General features: G+C 39.5%; 1 protein-coding gene and 1 long non-coding RNA gene across 3 annotated transcripts; one reads left to right on the top strand and one right to left on the bottom strand.

Annotated features, from left to right (window-relative positions):
- The first annotated feature begins 1,516 nt into the window (after nucleotides 1-1,516).
- Nucleotides 1,517-22,010, top strand: LOC103479231 (uncharacterized). 2 transcript variants are annotated; one of them, XR_014084356.1, is made up of 5 exons: nucleotides 1,517-2,089; nucleotides 2,574-2,674; nucleotides 5,838-5,988; nucleotides 21,551-21,594; nucleotides 21,670-22,010. It is a non-coding gene; the product is annotated as an uncharacterized LOC103479231 (long non-coding RNA). The 2 variants fall into 2 exon arrangements; XR_014084355.1 differs by having other exon boundaries at nucleotides 21,551-22,010.
- On the bottom strand, nucleotides 11,780-13,817 carry ptf1a (pancreas associated transcription factor 1a). The gene is made up of 2 exons (XM_008433545.3): nucleotides 12,580-13,817; nucleotides 11,780-12,496 (listed from the first exon to the last, which is right to left on the bottom strand). The coding sequence occupies exons 1-2, from the start codon at nucleotides 13,181-13,183 to the stop codon at nucleotides 12,297-12,299; spliced, it is 804 nt and encodes a 267-aa protein (XP_008431767.1). The 5' UTR covers nucleotides 13,184-13,817; the 3' UTR covers nucleotides 11,780-12,296.
- Nucleotides 22,011-23,567: the final 1,557 nt, after the last annotated feature.

Genomic DNA, 23,567 nt, shown 5'->3' on the forward strand with positions numbered 1-23,567 from the left:
TGTGTTTATGTGTGCTAAGCCCTGGCAAGTTCCAGGGATCATGGCAGGTGAGGACCAGGTAAAGAAATAAGGATTAATCATAAGCACAAGCAAATATGAACAATGAGTTGTTCAATGGGGACCAGAGGCTTGGTGTTGTGTTCAATGGGGTTTAGAAACTGTTGTCTTCTGCCTGACGGCTTCATAAATTGTCTGCACTGTTTTTCAGGTCCCACTGTAAGGTGAGACTTTAACAGATGGAAGATACTGTTGTATCCCGCCTCTCGCCCGGAACGAAGCTGGAGATGGGCACCAGCTACCCTCCCGACCCACTGAGGACATGGGTGTAAAGAAAATGGATGGATGGAAGATGCTGTTGTCAAAACAAGCACATGAATGTTAAAATATAAGTTTTATTAACCAAGAATTGCAATACAACAAGAATATGTGACTTTTATGTGGCTGTACTCAATGTCCTTTACAGACAGTTAAAAGAAACTGTAAAGGACATTGGTTCGCGGTTCCATCCACCTCAGTTTGTTTTCCTTTTTTTTTGTTTATCTTGTCAGTTTGTGTTTCTCTGCAGCTTGTAAAATAAGTATTTCTTTCATTCAAATCTTTGTACATTTGTAGACAGTAGAGAAGACTGAGAGGTTTTCATCATGTAAGGGAGGGGTGCTCAATACGGAAAGGTTTTGAGTCGATCTCAGCAGGTGACAAACTGAACGCCGCAGGACGCTGAGTCAGCACTTCCTCTTCTGATAGGCTTATCAAAAATATTCACTAAGATCCTAAACGTTTGTAGCTTCATTAACAAAGAATAATTATAAAAAGTCAAGGAAACATGTTAAAATTAATAATCTCAGTAATTATTGTTTCAACAAGATGTTGCGCAATTCTGTGCGTTTCGGTTCCATTAACAAAAAAAAAAAAAAAAGGCGACTCACAGACCGACTGATGAACAGAGTAGGAGTTAAATTAGCTACTCAACCACCACTGTGTTCATGAGAGGCTTATTAATAATCGAGAAATAAATATCAAGCCTGAAACCTGATATTGTAACGGACTGAATGTTGTGTTTTTAATGTAGCCTAATCTTTGCTCGGCTTGCGGGGTGCAGGCGTTGCCACGGCAACAGGTGTGCTTAAATGACAAGAGACAGAGAGTAAAAAGGTAGGAGATGTTTCCAGTTTAAGTCTGTTCGGGGTGTTTACCTTTTTTACCTTTGCTGTGGCTCATTACACCTGCTGTAGTTTCTGAAACGTTCAGTAAACGGCAAACTTGGACAATTACCTCGTTCATTTGTGACTTTACGTCACAACAAACATCAAATAGGACAAATATATTTCATTAAGTTTTAACAAATTCTACCGCGATAATTATGTGAAATTAAATTAATTATGTCCCGACTTCAGAATATTTGCCTTTACCTTTATTGGGCTCTTTGGTTCCTCCTGTCAGTCTGTAGTTTCTCATATTGAGGTCATCACACCAAATTTCAGATCCACCATGACTGACTGACACCTGCTGGCGTCAGGTTTGCAACCAGCTTCTTACTGAGAAACCAGTAACCAGAGACCAGAAACCAGTAACCAGAGAGCAGAAACCAGTAACCAGAGACCAGAGACCAGTAACCAGAAACCAGTAACCAGTAACCAGTAACCAGAGACCAGAGACCAGAAACCAGTAGCCAGAGACCAGAGACCAGAAACCAGTAACCAGAAACCAGTAACCAGAGAGCAGAAACCAGTAACCAGAGACCAGTAACCAGAGACCAGAAACCAGTAACCAGAAACCAGTAACCAGTAACCAGTAACCAGAGACCAGAGACCAGAAACCAGTAGCCAGAGACCAGAAACCAGTAACCAGAAACCAGTAAGCTGCTCCCAGTGTCAGAATCTCACTGAGGAAGAAACTGCATTAGGTTTTCTGTCACTTTATTATTTCTGCTATAACTGATGTATATTCACATATAAAATAAGTCAATAGAGTTTAATTTGCTATTTTTATGTCTTTGTGTCATGAGGTAGATCTCAGGCGGCTGGTGAGAGAAAAAGTAGATCTTGGTCTCAAAAAGTTTGGGAACCCCTGATGTAAGGTATAAATCCAGGTTAGTAAGTAAGCTCATTATTTGTATTTAGTTTTTTTTTTTATTGTTCCAGAAGTGTAAATTTAAAAATATTTTATATTATTAATTTTTTTATTCTTCAAGAAAGTTCAAAATGAGTGAAGCGAAATCATTTTAATAGAAGCATCTTTAACTTCAGAAATAACAGTCAAGTCAAACATCTGACGCTTTCTGATTTGAAAATGTTTATGTTCTAGTATTTTGTTCTGTAATAAAGCAATCAACTCATGTTTTATGAACCGATGGAAATATTGTCTTAATTTATACTGATCAGTTTGGAAAGCAGTAGCTGCATCTGTAGTTTGCTTAAGATAAGTTGTTAACTTTGTAATAGAAAATGCATTTTATCTGAGATTTGTTTCAAATGTATAAAACCAAAAGGAAGTCTGGGTTGGAATAAAAAGAGAGTGAGCATGTTGTTAGCGGGATGTACAAGCGTGATAAATTTCCATTTGCCTTTTGTCAGTGAATACGTCTGGGCCCATATGCTGCACTACAAAGTACATGAAAGCAGCGTTTAAAAAGCCAGGCCTACCACATTAAAGCCTATAACAATCTATGTTCATGGTAAGTTATCACTCTCAATTAATCACCTCCCACAATAGGATTTCTGATGTGTTCAAGCTGCATGAAAGCTGCAGGTCAGGCTGAGGGCAGACTGACTCCAGAGTCCCCATTCTCCGTCCCCTTTTACTTTATCGCTTGTCTTTGTTGCAACTAACTGAAACGCCTTTACATTTTTCTTTTGCCATAAACTTTTCAAGATATAAAATAAAATCATACTCCAGCCCAGCACCATCTAAATTTACTAGAGAGGAATAGATGTTTGAATATCAGCGGTTCTCAACTTAAAGAAATGGCCTCTGTAGTCTGACTGACTGACTGACTGACTGACTGAGTCTTTCTGCCTGATTAAAGCCCCTCCTTGTTCATTCTACAGGGACTGTGTTAGGCTATGAATTGCATTGTTTTGTTCGGACTCTCCCCATTCCTACACTGCTGAATGGGTTTAACCACTGGTTTAGATTCAGTTACACGGTTTTGGTTCAAAGTGTCTCCCTCCCACTGCTTTGGACTCCATGGTTCCCTTGGCTGACCTGTTTAGTAGCCGCAGTGGAAATGTCATGTTGCTCCTCCCATGGGCTGAGCCCAACATTCACTTTGATAGAAAACAAAAATCACTCTGTGTTGGATTGAACCACTGGCTATTTTTCAGCCACAATGAAACAGTGAAATGCAAGACTAATGTAAAAAATGTCTCATTTCATACAAATAAAGTCTAAAAGTTAACTGATGAAAGTTTTTGAACTTGTTACCCGCAATACTTCCCTAAGCTTCAAGCTCATCAATGGTGTATTCACAATGAAAGTGAAGTTACTCTGACCAGCTGAATAACCTCTAGACATAAACATTGGCTGATCTTTAAATGTGACTAACTGTATGTGATGCACTTTCATCCTACAGCCTTTAAAACTGACTCAGAGCTTAAATGTTCCTCTCCTAGATAAAGCCACTAAAAGAGCCAGCTACTGCCATTAGTGTCATGATCCGTGTTTCTGTGTGTTTATTTTTGAGTTTTTTTGTGTGATCCTGTGAGTCCCGTCTCTGCGTCTTCCCCGCTGATCGTCTCCCAGGTGTGTCTCCTTCCCTTGATTGCCCCGTGTGTATTTAGTCTTACCTGTTGTCTGTGTTCCTCATCATACCTCTATTGTCTAAGTTTGTCGTCACGCTCCAGTAGAACTGCTAAGTCCTGGTTTGTGTTCGCTCTATTTTGTCCTTCAAGTCAGTTGCTACCGGCTTTAGCTGTGCGCTTATCTTCTGCTGTGCTGCCTGTCGTGGACTGTTTTTTTCCTTGTGCATGATCATTATTAAATCCACTATTTTCTTCATAATCTGGGTCTCAGCGTCATCTCCTCACCACAACCTACCACCCTATTCACGACAATTAGCTCCTATAACCCACCTCTTCATTATACATTACTTCATGCCCATTTTGAATGACTTATTTAGTTTGCATAGGGGAAAGTTGGGAATGGGAATGTTATGAAATATTTATTACTGCAGAAATAATTGCATTTATTTCTTTTTAAATAGACAATAAGACACTGGTATTTACTCGTTACTTTTTGCTGAATAAGAGCTTATAGGTTTCCTCCTGTGAATGAGACTTTGAGAAAAACTGCCTGCTCACAGTGCCTATGCTTATTAGAGGCCTAAGTAGAATAGACAGTGAAGTGGATGTAATAAGTGTGGCAGCAACAGGGTAACTGCAGCTTTTAGAGGATTACGTCACAAAATGTATTCAAGAAATTGGCTGCAGTTAAACTCAGAGCACCAAGAGCCAGTGTTGTATACAACTGTACCGGCCCACACATACAACACACTATAACTGTAGCACTTCCTGAGTTAAAGCCACTCCTGAATCAGAGACCATAAAAGATGCAGCTAAGAATGTTCCACAGTGGTCTAAAGTCTTCTTTTCAGATGAATGTCAAAACACATTTCATATTAAGGTCCAGAGAGACTGGAGAGGGACACAAGCTCCAAGGTAATATTTAAATTTTAATTTTCTGACAAAATTTTAAATTTTCATTAAGCATAAGCCAGGATCAGCAACAGAAATACCTTAAACATATCACTCTATATAATGAACCTGTGTAACACGAGTTTGACTTTGGAATTCCAAAAAAAGATTTTTTTATAATCCAATTTATTCACATGCATTGTTATTTGCATGTAAAAGTTGTACAGAAGAGAATACATCTTCCCAACAAGATAGTAAAAGCTGTCTCTTTATTTCTGAAAACAGAGAAAAATACCGAAAGTCTGTGCAGATCCAGACCTTCCCAGAGTCCACTGCCATCGGTCCCCTGGTGCTTCAGAACAGGACAGGCCTATAATCAATTAGCTGTTCTCCCCACATGAGACTGTCAATTAGCTGCTCTGTGATTGGATATGACTCCTCTACTGGCAGGGCAAGCTGCCCTCTTCCACAGCAAATTACATCAGCTACAACCACTAACTTAATGAAACAAGACACTGATTTTAGGCACAATATGTCATCTTTGAAAAAGCTGCACTAACTTGTGGATTCTCTTCTCCAGAGAACCTTTTTCTCTCATCACTATTGGCACGTTTACAAGTGAAGCTAGGTAATTCAGCTTTTATGGGTGTAAATGAAAAATTAAACCCCATATTGAGAATGTTTCAGCATAGCCAATAATCTACAAGTTCACGCTCATCTATTAATCATTCGATGTTCTAAAAGCAACAATGAGTAATGTTGCTTTAATATATTCACTGGAATCTATTAGCTGACAAAGACAGCAGGTAATAAGGGAAAACATCTTGGAACAAGGTGTGCAATTCAATCATTTGTAATTTTTTGAATGTTTTTCAGTCATAAATATGGGCTTTTCTGCATTTAGAGGACAAGATCTTTTCAATTTCTTGCTGCAACCAACAAGAAATACAATCAGTGGGGGACAATAAATTCAATTCACATTTAATTAGAATCTTGGTTGTAGCTCATCTGAAATTTACCTGGAAGCTTACTGCAGAAAAATATATTCTGGTAAAAAGTCAATGCCTTTGCAGCTCTACAGCAGTCTTGATTTCAGCAGATGAACACTGTAAAAACACATAGTTAAAGTTTAATTTTATTTCACTTGTGTCCTTCAAGCTGTTTAAACGAATTCTTCATAAAAACAACTTTGGTAATCTTTCACAGTGTGTTGAAGACGTTCAGGAGGGCTTCCCACACCTTGCTCCCTCCACTGGCATTCACTCCACAGCAGAGAAGCAGAAGCTCACTGTGCAGTAATACTTCCATTGACAGGTTGTGGAGAGCTTCCTGACAGTCTGAGTACTCCTGAGTCAATGTGAGTTATTCCTGTAAGCAGCAGTCACTGTCATCAGGACAGAGTTCAAAATGCTCTGACAGTCATTTAGAAAGTCCTGTTTCTATCAGGTCAAGTCAAGTTTATTTGTATAGCACATTTTCAGCAATAAGGCGTTTCAAAGTGCTTTACATCACAGAAACATTATACAGTCACCAAATATGAAACAAGCAGTAAATATAAGATTTTGTCAAGTGCCAGTATCAAAATCATCAACATTATTTTGATAATGGTTTAGTGGTTTAGTGGTCCAGCTACTATGAATAAAAAACGACTAAACTAGTGGCATTTTAGTCTAGATTTAAAGGTACTCAGTGTTCCAGGCGTTTTGCAGTTTTCTGGAAGTTTGTTCCAGATTTGTGATGCATAGAAGCTGAATGCTGCTTCTCAAGGTTTGGACCAGAACCAGAAGACCTAAGAGGTCTGGAAGGTTGATACAACAGATCTAATGTATTATGGTGCTAAGCTATTCAGAGATTTATAAACTAACAAAAGTATTTTAAAGTCTATTCTCTGAGCTACAGGGAGCCAGTGGAAAGATTTTAGAACAGATGCTGGTTTTAATGAGAACATCAAAAATCTGACTTGATTTAGTCTTACAAACATTTCAGCACTGATGTTTAATATAATTAAAAATGACAGCGTTTAATTTGTTTATATGATATATAAACTTAGGATATATAAGTTTACCCCAAACATTTATTTTTGGAACTTTATTACAAAGTGTAACACATTACAGATTAATTACACAAGGACTTCATTTTGAAAGCTTGTTAATTTTGGTCCTTCTCCACTTTACAATTAATTGATTAAAATATAGTGTCAACCAATTAAAAAAATATGTTTAAATAACAATTTGGGCTTAATGAAAAGTTTGTTTAATGCTTAACGGTTGTCATTTTCAAAAGGTTCTTGAATATTACTATGCAAGATAGACAAGCAGATGCGGACTATATGAATAAACAGATAATTCAGCTGGTTAGGTTCAGCTGTCTGCAATTTGATTATGTCTATTTGTTTACTTACTGCTCACACATTGCAGGATTCTCTGCCATCCCAGTTCTCCCAGTCTGCCCAGTTTCAGTGGAGTTACGCTTCCATTTCAACCCCAAGTCTAAATCCAGAAGCAGATCTTCTGCATGTGGTCTTTTGTTTTTGATTGATTTGACGCCCACATAATGCTAACTTTCTCCATCCCATCGCCTGACTGAAATGGTCTTTTTGTGCCACTTGACTTTCTCTCTCACACACAGCTGCATTTGTCTTGCAAATCCATCCCCGCTGCGCTGCGTTCAGGCGAGGAAAAGGGAGCAGTTGGATATCAGTGAAGTTCAAGCCAGGGAACAAGCGGAGAGGCTGCTCCAGAGCGCAGGCCTTTGTCGATATCAGAACGGAGAGCTGGTGAAAAATGATGCATGCTTTTACACCTCTGAATCCTGGCAACTGACAGCGCAGGCGATGGGGGTGGAGGTTGTGGGGTGCAGGGGGCAAACAAAAGCCCCCCCGGTCTGAACGGGTTGAGAGTCCGCTTGCGCGCGACGGGAATCAGCACCGCAGAATGTGGGAGATGGATGGGGAAGCACACGTCCAAACGGCCGTGACTACAATTTGCATATTAGCAATTCATCACTTTTTTTGTTGAGTTATTCGGGGATTTATAGAGTCAGAGACAGAAATTCAATCATTTGTCAAAATGTGGAAGATTTTTTCTAAGAACATTCAAATCCTCAGTCAGATTTAAGTTCCCACCTGCAGATAAATGGCTTCCTTTCTGAATTTACTGCTTTCTGAAATCTGTCCAGTCTGCTTCATTCCGCTTTCAAATGAGCCTCTTATGTGAAAAGACTAATATTTTATGATGGGGCACGCAAAAGCTGTGCACAATGCCTTCCATATCCAGCCGGCTTTCAGCGAAACAAAGATCAAAGCTGGACGTCTTTCTGCCCAATTCGTTGAAAAGCGCATCCCCGTCCTCCGGCGCAGAGGTCAGCCCGGCGTGTTCAGTCCACCAGGAGGGTTTTCAGAGGCCAGAGCCGGCCAACTGGCTCCGTCACACACATTCACATCTGCATGCTGGAACTGCTGAAACGCAACGATAACAGCCTAAAATGCACCCGAGAAATAAGCATTCCACTGAAATATGAAAGAGCGGAAAACAGCTAGAAGTCCGGTAAATAAATCCCAGAATGCTTTGATAGCGGAACCTCTACTGCTCTGCAAGAACTGGACGCGCCACTACGTGCGGTCTTATTTCTGAATTCCGCAAATTTCTTCCAGACACGCGAGATCCTGCAGAGAAACGCGCGTGCACTGTTGAAACAAAAAGAAACCGGAAGAAGCCTGAAAGTTTTACGCAGAAGTCAGAACCACCGGGAAATGCAGACGCCGCGCTGTAGTAGGAGGCCTGCAGGTGACATCCTTGGTTAGAATGGTTTTCTGAACTATGAGACGTTCAATGAAAGTGTGACCCGATTATTACCGCTTTGATAAAACCTGACTGACACAAGGGGAGGCGGGAGCCACAGTTCATTACGCTGAAGCTTCTATATAACAAGACAAACGAGTCCTCGTCGCTTTTTGCTTCAGTTCTGGTCGGTGCCTTCAGCCGCTGATCATCCACGTTTAGTTTGCCAAATGTTTCATTCTGCTCAGCCAAGAAAGTTGATCGCGTCAGGACTAAAATTAAACCACCATCTAAACGCGCACTACTCGGTTCCTTTATTAGCCACTTGATGTTCCCCTGAAGGGAGGACCTGTCTGTGCGCCCCGGTGCCACATGTTGCCTTTGGTGCATTAAGCTGGATTATTCAACAAGTTCAATTTCCCATAAAGAACGAAAGTTAGGATCTCAAGGGTTCTGCGGGGACAAAAGACCAGCGCCTTAGCACCATATGCTTAATGGCTACAGCCGTTCAGTCTTTATTAAAGGCTAAAAGTGGTCCTTTAAAAGTTGGAAAGGCTCCTTTATTTGAGTTAGATGGAGCACTTGCGCACAAAACCAGGAGCGCGTATTGCCAATGACTCGCCCCCTTCCCTTTTCCTTTCAGAGTGTGAAGCGGCCACCGTCACTGGCCGTTTCACTTCAACATAAGCTTTTCATCTCCACGCTTTGTTCTCTGTGAAAGTAATGCTGCGAATCAAAGAGATTACAATATTTTCTATCAACTTGGAGACCCTGGACAAGAGCCCTCGAGCTTTGGCAAAAATCAGTGCTGCTTATTCATCCTGTCACTCTGCACCTGTGGTCCTGCATTCAAATGATACAAACCTGTCCCTATTAACATTAATTATTCCCAAACAACACAAAGGCTGAAACAGAGCAGGTTGAAGTCTGTTTATGGCTCCTAAATGTTTTATTCCTCTGAAGATGTGCCTGTTGCTTTTCTCTTCGCCTCTCCCATAACCGAGTGCCCATCTCCTTTTCAGTCTTGAGTAGCTCTACAGCCAGGATTGTACAATCGTAGCATCTGCTTAATCTACCGGATGAAAATATGACACAAAACAGAGCTAATAAAGGATTTGTTACATGCTGGTAATGAGTGATCAACGCAGGATACAATGGCGCACGGTGCTGAGAGCCATATGTTTCTGGAGACACCCAGGATAGTTTACACTCTTGCGAAGAAAGCACCAGGTGATGACAAGAAAATTGCCAAATCCACCTCCTTTCTGTCCTGAAAAAAATAGAAGACATAAATTAAACTGGCTTATCGCGGTGCAGCTCAAAGAACTCGCTGTTAATTGGCTGCGGGGCACAAAGCAAACGCAGGGACACGTTTGGCTTGGCTGGGCCACGAAAGCGCTGCGCTTTCACTCCACTGTACCACAAATGAAAATGTGTTTTTTGTTATTGCAAAACGTCATGCTTTACAGCGGCCATATTGTATCGTGGACAATGGCTAATGGAACTTTAAAGACGCGGAACACGGTGCCAAATCCATCTCGAATACACTACAAGGGCCACTCTTTGCTTGCTTTTAGGCAGCTGCTGTCCAGGGAACCCGGACGCAAGGAAATGAAAAGAGACAAAGTTTCTGCTACCAGGTGCTTTCCCAGAGATACAGGCCTGCAGCAGGATGAGGGGGACGCCCATAAAGATACGTTTAAGGCCGGACAGCGACGGGTGATCCACCCAAAGCTCTGATCAGGTGTGATTTTGGTCAGCTTTAATGGCAGGCTGTAGATGAAGAGTATTGAGGTAAGCCCCCTCCCAAACCTAAAGACCCTGCCACCGTCGAGAGATGATCTGCAAATCAACCTGATTTGTGTCTCTTGTTCAGCGTCTCCCCCGGTGCGTCAACATGCGGCCGTAAAGCGGATTTAACAGAATTGGTGCAGATGAGGAGTTTAACTTTGCTCTCCTGGAAGCGTGAAGAAAGCAGAAGAGCTTTGTGGGGTTTCTTTCATCACCCCAGTGATGGGCAGTGAACATAACAATCGTTGTCCTTTGAAAAGCAGTGAGAAGCAAAGTTCACGTGTTGTTTCCTGGTGCGTAAACTGCGGTTTCCCACAGCGCCGCTTCAACCAGGCCAAGTTCATCTGAAACAGACGGAACAAGTAAAAAAAAAGAAAAGTCAATCGAGCAGGAGCAGGGACATTTCCGGACAGAAAAACGACGGAACAAGAGGGAAATCTGCCAAATCTACTGCGTTATGTTAGAAAAAATAAAACTCTGCTTTCACTGGAAATTATTATTATTATTATTGTTGCCATTATTATTGTTGCTGTCGTCTTTGCAGATCTTGGAGCGGAATGCCGCAGTCTGCTTTGCGGTGAGTCAGCGGCCTTCCTTTCAGCTCTGTTCCGGGCCTTTCTCTGCACACTTGGCGCGGCGCATAAAGCCTGGGCCAGAGCGGCTGAGGGGAATAAAACCTGTCACGTAGTAAAATGCGGCTGTTCTTAGAAGACTTGCCAACCCTATAACAGGCAGAGCGACATGATAGCCGGGACCGTTTCAGCTTCTCCCTTCCACTTGACTGCAGCCGGACCAAAGGATGTGGATATGCATGAAACTGTGAGTCCAAAGGAGGAAAGGTGCGAACAGCAACAATGCAGCCACAGTTTGAATCCTCTCACACTACCACAGCGTCAAGAAAGGGTCAAGCTGAAATGACTCACTAACATGTGACTTTGTAATGGCCCCTACTGGGATTACGAGCTCCGGCAAGGCGCGGCGGTGAAAACAGGAACACAGAGCTGAAGAGGCACAGAGACGTCAAATAAAGGAGTCACCAGATAAAAAAAAGGGTAATTCCAGTGTGTCGATACATCTAATTTCGAATCCAAACGCACCTGAAACCACTGAAAGCTGCGCTCCCTCTCCGCCTTCAGCTGCTCAGCTCTGCTGTTCTGCAGCGAAGCGTCGTTGTGCTTGTGTTGGACGCTCAGAGCCGTTTGCTTCATTTATGCTGCAGTGTGTCGATGCAGCGGGGGCGACGGAGGGCAGGAGGACACTACCACGGGAAAATCTGTCCCGGCAGCACCTGGCAGCACAGAGCCGCAATCAGCGGATCCCCACCGCGCTGCTGCGCCTCTGCGCTCTAAACACCTTCAGCTGTTGGGGGTTTGGGCCGGCTGCTCATTAGCCCTTCATTTGCATATTTCTGTCATAGACATATTTACCAATTTGACATTTCTGCCTGCATCCTCTTTTCCATCTTCAGCCACAGTTCAACTCCATAAAACCAAGCCGCGCATGAACGTTTAATCCAACAACAGTCATCCATGCATGTGGGCTGGATGAGCTGTTCATTTTAAAAATAACATAAGGAAGTTCAGTTTGACTTCATTTTGTTTATTTGAAAACGTTCACACATTTTCAAGACCTCTAAAAATAATAAGAGCATTATAAAACAAAAGTTGAAAAACTGGAGAGAAGTCTGTGGGAAAATTGCAAAAAAAAAAAAGTACTAAAACAAATTCGCATTCCAAGTCCAAACATTGTCCTGATAATTTTTACAGTTTTTATTGAAAAATATGCAGCAGACGAACATTTTGATATTTCACAGTAAAAACGGATCGTTTAATAAGTGCTCAAATCGGCTTACACCAAAACAAAACATGTTTCCTCTTACTGCATTTAATTTAAAATATATATTATCATCTGTAAGAAAAAATATAATAAATACACGATTGCCAGCTGGGAAATTACAAATAACCCAATTATCAACATGATAAAGGTATGTAACACTGATTCCGGTTGGGGAGCCTCAGTGCGCTGAGGGGGTTCGACATTTACACAATGGCTTCATGGTTCCTGAAGGCGCATCAGGAGGTTCCGGAGCTTCTCATCAGGCCACCAGGCCGAAAGGAGGCTCGTTTTCAATGTCCGTCAGGGCCGTATGGTGTTGTTTCCGGGGGTCCTCCGGGGTCCACACCTTGGCGGTACGGATGATGTTCTGCTCCCGGAGCTGCTTCTCATCGAACCAGGACAGAGAGTGACCGGCCAGCGGGGGCAGGCCGTAGTCCGGGTCACTGGGAGAAGGAGACCCTGAGGGAGAGAGCGGAAACATCATCTGGATTCTCAATCAGAAAACCATCCAACTGACGGTGCAGAAATATAAGCAGACTCACTTGTTCCTCTATGGCAGATGATGACTTTCTTTGGCTGAGCGTGTGTCTCACTGTTCGAGTTTCTGATTGGCAGATCAGACTGCACGAGCTCAGCTAGGAAGTTGATGTAGCCGATGGCTAGGCGCAGCGTGTCCACCTTGGAGAGCCGCTTCTCGTATGGCAGGGTGGGGATGTGGGAGCGCAACCCTTCGAAGGCGTCGTTGATGGACTGCATCCTTCTGCGCTCTCGGACGTTCGCCGCCTGCCGCAGTTGCTGCATCTCTATCTCTGAGCGCAGCCGCCTGCGGCGCTTCAGCAGCTGCCCGACGTGGCGGCCCGTCTGCGGGGACAGGTCGGTGGTGCAAGAAAACGTGGAGGAGGAGGAAGAGAATGATAGGCTGCCAAGGTCATAGTCCCCATCGTGGGGCGCCGCTCTGCCGCAGCCGTCTTTGCTGTAATAGTCCTGGAGGTGAGAGCTGAGGAAGTCCACATCTTCATCTAGAAAGTCCTCGGTGTCCAAGTGGCCGTCCCTGGAGGACTGGTCCGTGAAGAAGTCGTCATCGTCAAAATAAGGAGGGGAGGAGAGAGAGTCGAGCGCAGAGAAGGGATCCAGAACAGCGTCCATGTTGGGCTCCTGCTGCTGCGGGAACAATGGCGTCTTTTCCTCCTCCACCAACCTGTTGATCTGGGCTGGACGATCACTGTTCAAAGTTTTACTTGAAGATCGGTCACGCGAGGAATCTTTATAGCAACATCCCTAGTCGCGTGCCGCTTGTTGAGAGGGCCAGCCAATCACAGCGTGGTCCGTGAAGCGCACCTCTAGATCATTCCCATAAACCACGCCCCTTCTACCTCATCTCCCCCTCACCCCCCTCCTACTTTCAGGACAAGCGAACTGAGCGGTGGCAGAGCAGCGGAGCTCCGGGACAGAACTGATCCCACTAATGAGCTGCTATTTCCGGACTGAGCAGCTCCTTCCTGCAGGCCGCTGGCAGCTCGAGTCTTCTGGCTTTCATTTGGTCAAGGAAGAAGCCTCTCAGTCTCAGCTCCTTTAATGAGACATTTTTAACGGCCTTTCAGCTTCTTACTGTGTTTTCATTTTAATAAGAGCTGCATTTCCTCTTTGAATAAAGCCACATAAAATACCGTATATAGGCTCTACAGCTGAAATAAACCCAATTATTATTATTGTTGTTTATTTTCTGTTTATATTTTTTACTTTAAATTTCCTTTAAACTATATATTTAACATATGTGCGCTGTGACCGTGTGACGCCGAAGTCAAATTCCTTGTTTTTGCATTCTAAATAAACCAATAAACGTAATTTTCTTTAATAATAATAATAATAATAATAATAATAATAATAATAAGGTAGAATTCGGATGTTAAATTGTTTAATTTTACTAATTAAATTTTTGTGTTGCTTTAAATTTGAACCTGCAAAAACAAAACAAACAAAACAAAAAAACAGCCCATTAATGATGTATTTGGGTTTTAATCGAATGAAAAACTAATAAAGTAAATATTATTTTGGAAGATATTAATAAAAATGTTAATAAACATATAACGAAAACTTAACAAGCATGCGAAGTAAATCATCTTATCAATGACAAAAAGAAGCTGCATCATGTTCGAGAAAGCAAAAGCTCGTTCTCACATTAAAGATATTCATCAATGTTAGGAAATAGGTGTTGAGAAAAACTCAGTTTCAGATTTGAATCGAGCCCTTCCTTCACCCCCCCCCCACCCCCCCCTCCACACAAAACATATATATATATATATATATATATATATATATATATATATATATATATATATATATATATATATATATATAACCTATCACACGCGTCATCGTGATGTTTAACAGCAAAGCAGACACAGGGCTCTCAGCCTCGCCATTTATTTAGTGGTAAGTGCTATAAATACACACACCAGTGGACCAGTGGAGTGGTCGATGCGCCACTTGTGCTAGACAGAACTGGTTTGATCAAAGGAACTGGTTGACAAATAATGGCTCAGTGGAGGGCTGCATGGCGCGCGCTCTATTGATACCTCACGCGACAAATCAAAGAACGCCACAGTAAAGGCCTAGCGAAAAAAAACCTGCCCCCGATCTGTGAGCACACATCTAATAAGACCATCAATGAAAGGACTCACTTTGTCCTGCAAACAGAATGGCAGTTTTGCAGAGACAAGCTGCGTGAGCGCGCAGCCTGCATGCATCCATAGGTCGAGGAAAGGGAAGCTGCAACACGGGCCGTGGCCGTGGGAAGGAGACCATTTGCGCTCTTCAGCCAGTCAATGCAACATGTCGTAGAATAAATGTGCTCTGCGTGGCTGTCCACATGATGAAGCTATTGTAGCTGGGCTGCACGTCTGTCGGGAGGGTTCCGCTCCACCCTGACTGCTACAGCATCCTTCATCAACTGAGTGAAACTCAGATCTGTTCTGTTGACAAGCCGCCTCAGGAAAATGCTTAAATGAGCGGACACGCAGAGTGGCCTCGTATTTTGCTCTAGACTCTGCAGATGTTACCCAGCAGCTGGATCAGGTTGATAGATTTGAGTAATTGTTTCCTCCCTCTGTTCTTATTGGTGGCGTTCTGTAAATAATTGTAACAGTAATTCTAAAAGAAAGCTTTTGTGTATTTCTCCATCTAAAAGCACGTTTTTGTTCGCCATACCTCACTCAGCCCTCCTCCCCTGCGCTTTCGCCTCAGACCCAATGATAATTCGAACCGTGCCGGTTTTTAACGCACCGTGACAGCGGCTCTGCGCAGCTTCTTTCACGTACTGTTGTCGAGAAGGAGGCGACCTGCATGAGCGAACAAGTGTTTTGGTTCCCATGCAGCCTCCCGCTCTGCAGAGCGCAGCCGGCTGGACTCCCCCAGACCTCCAGATCAGTCTGACACCCCCACTAACAGAAAACAGATTGAACAGAAGGCAAAAAACTGGAATGGCGCTAAATTAGAGTAATATGAAGAGAAATTATAGCCTTGGAATATTACAAGAAGCTTACATGAATAAAAAAAATCTGATAAAAACCAACCAAATTATACAGCTCTGGAAATAATTAAGAGATCACTTAAAATGATCAGTTTCTCAGATTTTACCTTTTATATGTTTGATGTTATGTCTGTTTGAGTAAAATGAACATTGTTCTTTTATTTTATGAACTATTCACAACATGTCTCCGAAATTCCAAGCAAACATTTGCATTTATTTGCAGAAAATGAGAAATGGTCAACATAACGAAAAACATGCAGTGCTTTCAGAACTCAAGAAATGCACAGAAAACAAGTTCATATTCATTCAGAAACAGAAACCGTGTTTGTTTCTAAACACTGCTCAACTCTAAAGCAGAATCAAACAGTTAGTTTAACTTTGTCTCCGAGTTCAACTCAGGAAGTGTCAATAATGGCGGAATAACGATGAGGTTCAGTGATCTCTTCATTTTTTCCAGAGCTGTAATTAGTGTAAAAACTAACTGTTGGTTCACACACACACACACACACACGCACCCCCCCCCCCACACACACACACATATATATATATATATATATATATATATATATATATATATATATATATATATATATATATATATATATATATATATATATATGTGTGTGTGTGTGTGTGTGTGTATCCATCATTTACATCTTTCTGGAACAAAATAACTGTAAACTGTTGGTTGGTGTCACTTCTTGTGTGATTCTTTGGTTTTTCTGTCTGCTACCTGTCAGATGCTAGAAAAAGAAATCCAAAAAGTAAACTCCTGCACACAAATGTGTGGAATTAGAAGTTAATCCTCCCTGAGAGGGATTGAATGGTAATCCATGTAATCTGTTGCTGCAGGGGATTATCCATCTGGATGACGAGAACAAATTAAAAGGATTTACTAAGGAGTAAATTAACATCTTCAGGCACTACAGACTTTGCTTTGTAGGCAGCAGTTATTTCAGATGATATTTCAGCAATCATCACTTTATCAGTTCAGAGCTGTAAACTGTCTATGGAGATTATACAAACATACAGTAAACATAATTAATCTATATCAGTGAAAAACACAGCAGAATTGAGACATATTCTGACATTTTTTTTTGTAAAAATATCAACTTTACAGTAAATTACAAGCAGTTGTAGTTGCCAGAATTTTACCATAAAAAATGCAGTACAACACAAAAGGGAATGTAATTTGTCAGCATTTCAAAATGGAAAATTCTTAAGAAAATAATTCCAAAGCAAACAATAATAAAAAAAAAATTAGGATTAATTCACACTGTAAAAAAAATGTCTCCAATTTACAGTAAAATACCGCAACTGTCTTTGCCAGATTTTTACCCTATACAGCCATAGCATACAAGACATTACAGTACGGGGTCCAAACTTTGTTGAGGGTGTGCAACATGGACATGCTCTTCCAAGTTGCCTACTTGAAGAGCTACTCGGAAGAGAATGCCCAAGTTTTGGACATGCTCTTTGACTAAATTTTGTCAAAACTGAGTCTCAATTTCTACAAAATTGAGACTTATATGTTGTCAATCATGTTCACTGCACTGGCAAGATCCTCTCTCCACTTGGAAAACAGAAGCAAAACATAAGTTAGAATGATGCACTTAATGAACATCATACAAACTCATTTATTTGTTGAAGTGTTTATTTTACCCGTGTAGACTTGCACAGACATTCTCTCAATCAGTCATCACAGAAGTTACAACACTGACGGGTTTCTACAGCCTGAAAATATACACGCTTCTTAAAAATACATCTGACGTTGTTTGCTACTGTGAAATTAACTGCTGCTTACCTCTAATTTGCTTTGGCAAGACTGTGAGTCACTGGATCCAGGCTGAAGACCAGTGCAGCAGAGTGTCATACAGGCATGGTGCAGCACTCAGGAGGCTAGAACTTTAACTAAGTGGTGTCATAATTTCTGATTGAAAATTCTGCAGTTCTTAAACCATTGTTTTCTGTCGACTGCTGTGATCCTCTCTGCAACCGGACAAATACAATTGACCAATTAAGGACAGATTTAGAAATAAAATCAGATAAAAACAAACAAAAATATGGCTGACTCTATGAAAACTTGTTCAAAGATTTTGTATGTTAAGACTTATATGATGAACATATGCTTAAATATTGTGGAGGTTGAGACAATTCAGCAGAGACCCATCAACATGACTAAAGTAAATAAAAATATAGGAAAAAGCAGAGAATTGTACATAAAAATATCTGCAACTTGGTCAAAGGAGCAAGAAACCTTTTTTTTTGATGTGCACAAGTAACGATTTGAAGATTGAACAAGTAGTTTTGAGAATTTCAATTCTGTTCTCACCAAAGCAATTTCAGTTGCTTTGGTGAGAAGTGCACCAAAGCAACTGAGAAAAATTGTACAATTATTAAAATATTTAAGTTAGGTTTAGGGTAAGGGTTAGTACCCTTCATTGCCTCAAGCCTACTACCTCTTTGGCTGCTACAATATATTGCAAGCAGCAGGGCCTATCTTAATGTATGACAAATGTATGATTGGCATAAAATTGCATATAACCCAAAATGCATCATTTAAAAAAATTATATAAATGATGGTGATTTCAGCAGGAGTTCACACTGCAGTTGGTGGATCACCAGTTCAGTTCCTGGTCTGCCCGCTCACTCTGTCTGTGAGGCTGGACACTTCACCCTCCTCGCCTGCTGGTGGTCAGAAGGGCCGATCCTCGCTTCTGTTATACTGGCCCAGTAAGCCGTGTCTACAACCCAGTAGCTTGTCATCATCAGTGGGTGAATGTGCCCTTTAAGATTTCAATAAGATAAATAAAGGGCATTGTAAATAAAATAATTAGAAAAATAAAATAAAATTATATTAAACAAAAATATCATACCAGCATTGTATTCTCTGTAAAAATTAATGTTTGAAGTCTGGTTCACGGTTTTACATTGTGGATATAAACATAAGCAAAATTTGTAATCATGGCCAGTTAATGCTGTTAGTTTCAGGGCAATTAACTGATTGCAGCCTTGCAGTATTTTTCTCTGAACTTTAGAATTTCTAAGATTTTCTCAATAAATTTCAGTGTTTTCAACATTTTCTATCTGTAAAAATTACATGAAATGTATGTTTCTTGAGTGATAGCAGTTCCATGCATTTTCTACGGTAATATGTTTTGGATGTCTCAGTCTCTTATTTAAGCATTGCCTTGGAAGTTGTTTTATCTGATGAGTAACATATATTTCTGATTTTATCCATTCCAAAATTGCTTTAATATTTAATTCATTTTCTGAAAAAAAAATTCTGCTGAACAAAGTTTATTTATGTTAGTCACCTTGTTACAGTGCAGCTCTTTTGTTTAATGGAAATGAAGTAAGAAGTGGACAAAACTGATGTTAAGCAGTATTTGAAGTATAAATCATACAAAATCCGATGTATGTTTTGTCTGGACTAAACATACATCTGGAAACAGCATAAACTGAAAAGTTTTTAATGTTGGGTATAGTATATATATTACAGATTAGATGTCATCTCTTTAGAGACAGTTTTTTTTATCATGAAGGTGAGCCCGTCCACCCTAGTAAAAAAAAAAAAAAAAGCATATTTTAGTATATTAAATGGGCTGCACAGTGGCACAGTTGGTAGAGCTGTTGCCTTGCAGCAAGAAGGTTCTGGGTTCAATTCCCGGCCCTGGTCTTTCTGCATGGAGTTTCCATGTTCTCCCTGTGCATGGTGGGTTTTCTCCAGGTACTCCGGTTTCCTCCCACAGTCCAAAAACATGACTGTCAGGTTAATTGGTCTCTCTAAATTGTCCCTAGGTGTGAGTGTGTGTGTGCATGGTTGTGTGTCCTGTGTGTCTCTGTGTTGCCCTGCGACAGACTGGCGACCTGTCCAGGGTGACCCCTGCCTCTCGCCCGGAACGAACCCTCCCGACCCCACTGAGGGACAAGGGTGTCAAGAAAATGGATGGATGGATAGTATATTAAATTTTAACATACTTTAGCATACTTTGATTTATGTACTTAAACTGTACAATTTTGGAACAACTTTTTTGTGCTCAGTATATTTTAATAGTATTTAAAGAGTATTAATTTACAATTTTTAGTATATTTAGTATACTTCAATGTACTTTTTTGGAACAACTTCAAGTAGTACTTAGTATACTTTAAGTATATTTTTTTATGTAGTATATTTTGAGTGTACTAATTCTGTCATAGAATTATATTAAAATATACTTTAAATATATTTTAAATATACCACTAATATTATTAGTAATGTATTTTACACTTAATTTTTATTTTTGATTTACTGCTATTGCTAATAAAGTACAATTTTAATTACTCATAAAAGTCTTCTTTATTCCTACTTTCCTATTTTGTACATTACATGCATAACTACACTACAATTACATGGAAAGGAAAGACCCTTTAATAATTTAATAAAGACAGCTTCCGTGTTTTTGTTAAACTGAAAACAACAGATTATATTCGGAGAGATGTAAACTGAAGATACCTGCTACATTTATTGTTAAGGACAAGTATTGTTTTTGTTGTAGCACCAATGTTGTAGTGTAGTTTTTGTTGTAGTGTCAATGTTTGATATTTTGAGGCATGAACACATTAGTTACTTTGTTAAACAACATTACATCAGGATTCTAAATTTTTTTATTCTTTGCCATTTTAACAAAAGTAGTAAAAGATTATTAAAGCACCTAAAAAGGCATACTTTATTAGCCTAAAGTATACACTGAGATGTAATTTAAAACATACTGAAATGAATTATTTAAAGAGTTAAGGGAATTAAAAAAATTCTATTTTGAGCATATATTTTAAAATATTCACAAAATATCTTTGACATATATTTTAAATATATTTAAAATATATTTTAAATGTACACCTGAGCAAGTGTATATTTACACTTGAGCAATTACATATTTTGTTCACTTAAAGTGTACTTTTGTTTAATATATTTCTTAAAAGTGTATTTTGGTACAATTATATTTAAGTATGTTTAAAGTTATAATTTCGAAATTGGTACAAGTATACTTTTAGTATACTTCATATATATTTATAGGTAGTTCACTTAATACTTAGTATACTTAAAATGTACTTTAACAAATGTAAGTATGTTTGAAATATACTAAAGTATACTTTTCTTTTTTACTAGGTCACTCTCTGCTTCCAACAGCCTGACTCACTTTCTCAGACACTTTGACATCAAAAGTTGGCTTTTGTAAATTATCTGTGTACTTTGCAGATTTAATTATTTTACTGTATTTCCCAAGAGTTTATGGTACAAGTCAGTGGTGAAACTAAGCATATGATTTTCATATTTCATCACTGTTAGTACAAAGATAAACAGCAAAAAATTCTGTTATTTATTTATGTAAAATAATTTACATCAATTAATTATTTCTGAGGAAGACGGTAATACTTCAACAACATTTTGTGGAGTAAACTACTTTTTACATGCAGTTAAGATATTTTAACGTACAGGATGACGTGACTGTTAGATGTTAAAATCAATTTTATATTCATGATCCTTGAAACCTGTTGTTTTATGCAGCCAGTGGTTAATATATTATAGAAACCTGTATGATCTTATTAGTTGTGGTATTGTGAAAACTGCACAATAAATGTTTTCTTTTTCAGCTTTTAGGTCCGGTGTCTTTAATTTTTACATAAAATAAATAGATTTTTATGAAAACTGATCTAACAATGCAAACATGAATGTTGAAAATGATTGAAGAAATGCACTAAGGTGACTGAGAAAAAAAATATAACACATAATTATGTTATTTTTCATTTTGAGAGATAACCTTGGATTGTTTTTGCAATGCATGCAATCAACTTCACTGATTGTACTTTCAGTAATGGCAGCGACATGTTTGTAGAGGTGGGGTGGGGGTAGGCTTGATGGTTTCAGATTCACTATTCTGTTTCAAAAACAAACATGTCCTCTAATGAGTGTTACCCTCCACCCCCTTTCCTTTCTCCTACAGACGATCAACACAGCAGAAGTCTTCTAATCCTCAGAAGTCCTTGGGTGAGCTTGCAGGACTGGGAAGCATGTCTCCCTCCTCAGGTTCTGGCTCTAATTGATTTTGGCATTAATCTGCAGCTTCTGGACCGATGGCTAATATCTGACGGCCCGGAAGAGTTCAATCCTCTGCCTCAGGGCAGTTGTTGTATAAAAAGATAATTAAAGAAGATTAAGATAGGCTCTGCTATTATTTACAACAAGACAGAGAGAGGAAGGAGAAGAAGATCAATACATAGTGACGAAGACAGAAAGTTGTTTAGTGTTCACTGGGCCTCTCAATCAGACTAATGGAGGGAGAGTTTGGAATGAAAACCACATCGCTGAAGTTGTGGGGTAGAAGATAATTTTGGCTTCCAATTATTGCTCTGTTTCCAGTAGCATTATTCATATGTAGAAGGAAATAGCTCAGTGTTTCTCAACTTTTTTTGGGCCAGCGCCCCCCCAGCCTTTATCCAGCCCCCCCCCCACCCCCCACCAAAGAATTTGCAGGCTACTTTCCACTGACCATTATTTTATCATTAATATTACTATCACTACTATAGATGTTTTGATTTTTATGCTTGTTTCTGTATTTATTATCAAAAATTATTTCCCAGAGAACAAAAAAGTCATGTGAATAGAAATTATTTTCACAGGCGTCTAAGAAAAATGCAATGTACATTCAAGTTAAAATCTGTAGGCCTAACAGCAGCCAATCAGAGTGGAAAAAATATTCTTATTTTGCGCCATTTTCTAGTTGTTAAATCTTCCACAAAATGACCAGATAAAAGATGAACAACATGCCAGTTTAAACTTTGAACTATTTGCAAAACGATTGACCTCTGCAGCATTAAAACATGGATAGAACTGTAACTACATTAATCATAACTCTTCTTCTCTTCAGTGTTTGTCAGTTTCTGGTGGTGCAGCTCTGTGCTGCCTTCAGGAGAATGGGACATCAGGGTATCATCCATAAAACTTCACCCTCATGGCATTTATTGTTCAAACCAGAGCTTTCAGTGGAAAAACTAAAGTTCCAGGTCCTTTTAATGCCATACAAATATGAGACAGAAACATGGATTATATCTTTATATAGACATGTCTATTGATTATAGATTAATAGTTTTACTGGACAGAAATGACAAAGAACAAATCTGGTTCTTAATCAAATCCTAATGAGTCAAATTGAAAGTGTCATGGAGTCATCAGCCTCATGATATTAACACTGACATGAAAAATAATATTGAAGAAATAAATATATAAAATCTAATTAAAACATAAATAAGTGATCAGTTCTTTACTGTTATGGTCTGTAAGATATACTTATTCTCAGTACTAGATATGGTCTCAACAAACCCATGACACTTCAACAATATTATTTTACCTTTTATCTGGAAATAGTGTCTGTATATTCTTGCCATAGCCCTCAATTATTGCTCAACAGGTCTTGCCATACCAGCTTATTCCTCTGTTTATTTTAGTTTCTTAGTTTATTCTTGCATTTTGTTCTTCATTCATATCCATTTAGTTTCATTTGATCATGTGTCATCTGGAAACAAGTAAAATTAATTTTACTAACGGGACCCGTTAGCTGAACTGAAGAGCTCAGAAAATCTACAGAGGTTGCATATTTATACAATAATTTCCTGTACCACAAATATTTTTTTTTACTAATAAGTATTAATTCAAGCAAATTATTAGTAATAAATAATATTATTAAAATATTGACAAGTATGTGAAATTATTGTAATTATTTTACCAGGATTTCATTTCCAGAAGCACGAATTAGAGGAAAGTTCCAAAAGGATAAAAATTCTTTGAACACTGAGGGATCGCACTGCTGCCACCTTGTGGTTCAAAGTAGGAGAACATCTTTTTGTAGGCTCTCACAATTGGTGAGGCAGAAAACGCCTTTAAAAAGGTAGTGGATTATTTGTATTTTTTTTTTTTTAGGAATTAGTAAATAATCAGTTAATTTTATGATTATGAATACTATT

Source organism: Poecilia reticulata, chromosome 17, assembly GCF_904066995.2.
Source record: "Poecilia reticulata chromosome 17, P_reticulata-male-v2, whole genome shotgun sequence".
Classification (NCBI taxonomy): Eukaryota; Metazoa; Chordata; class Actinopteri; order Cyprinodontiformes; family Poeciliidae; genus Poecilia; species Poecilia reticulata.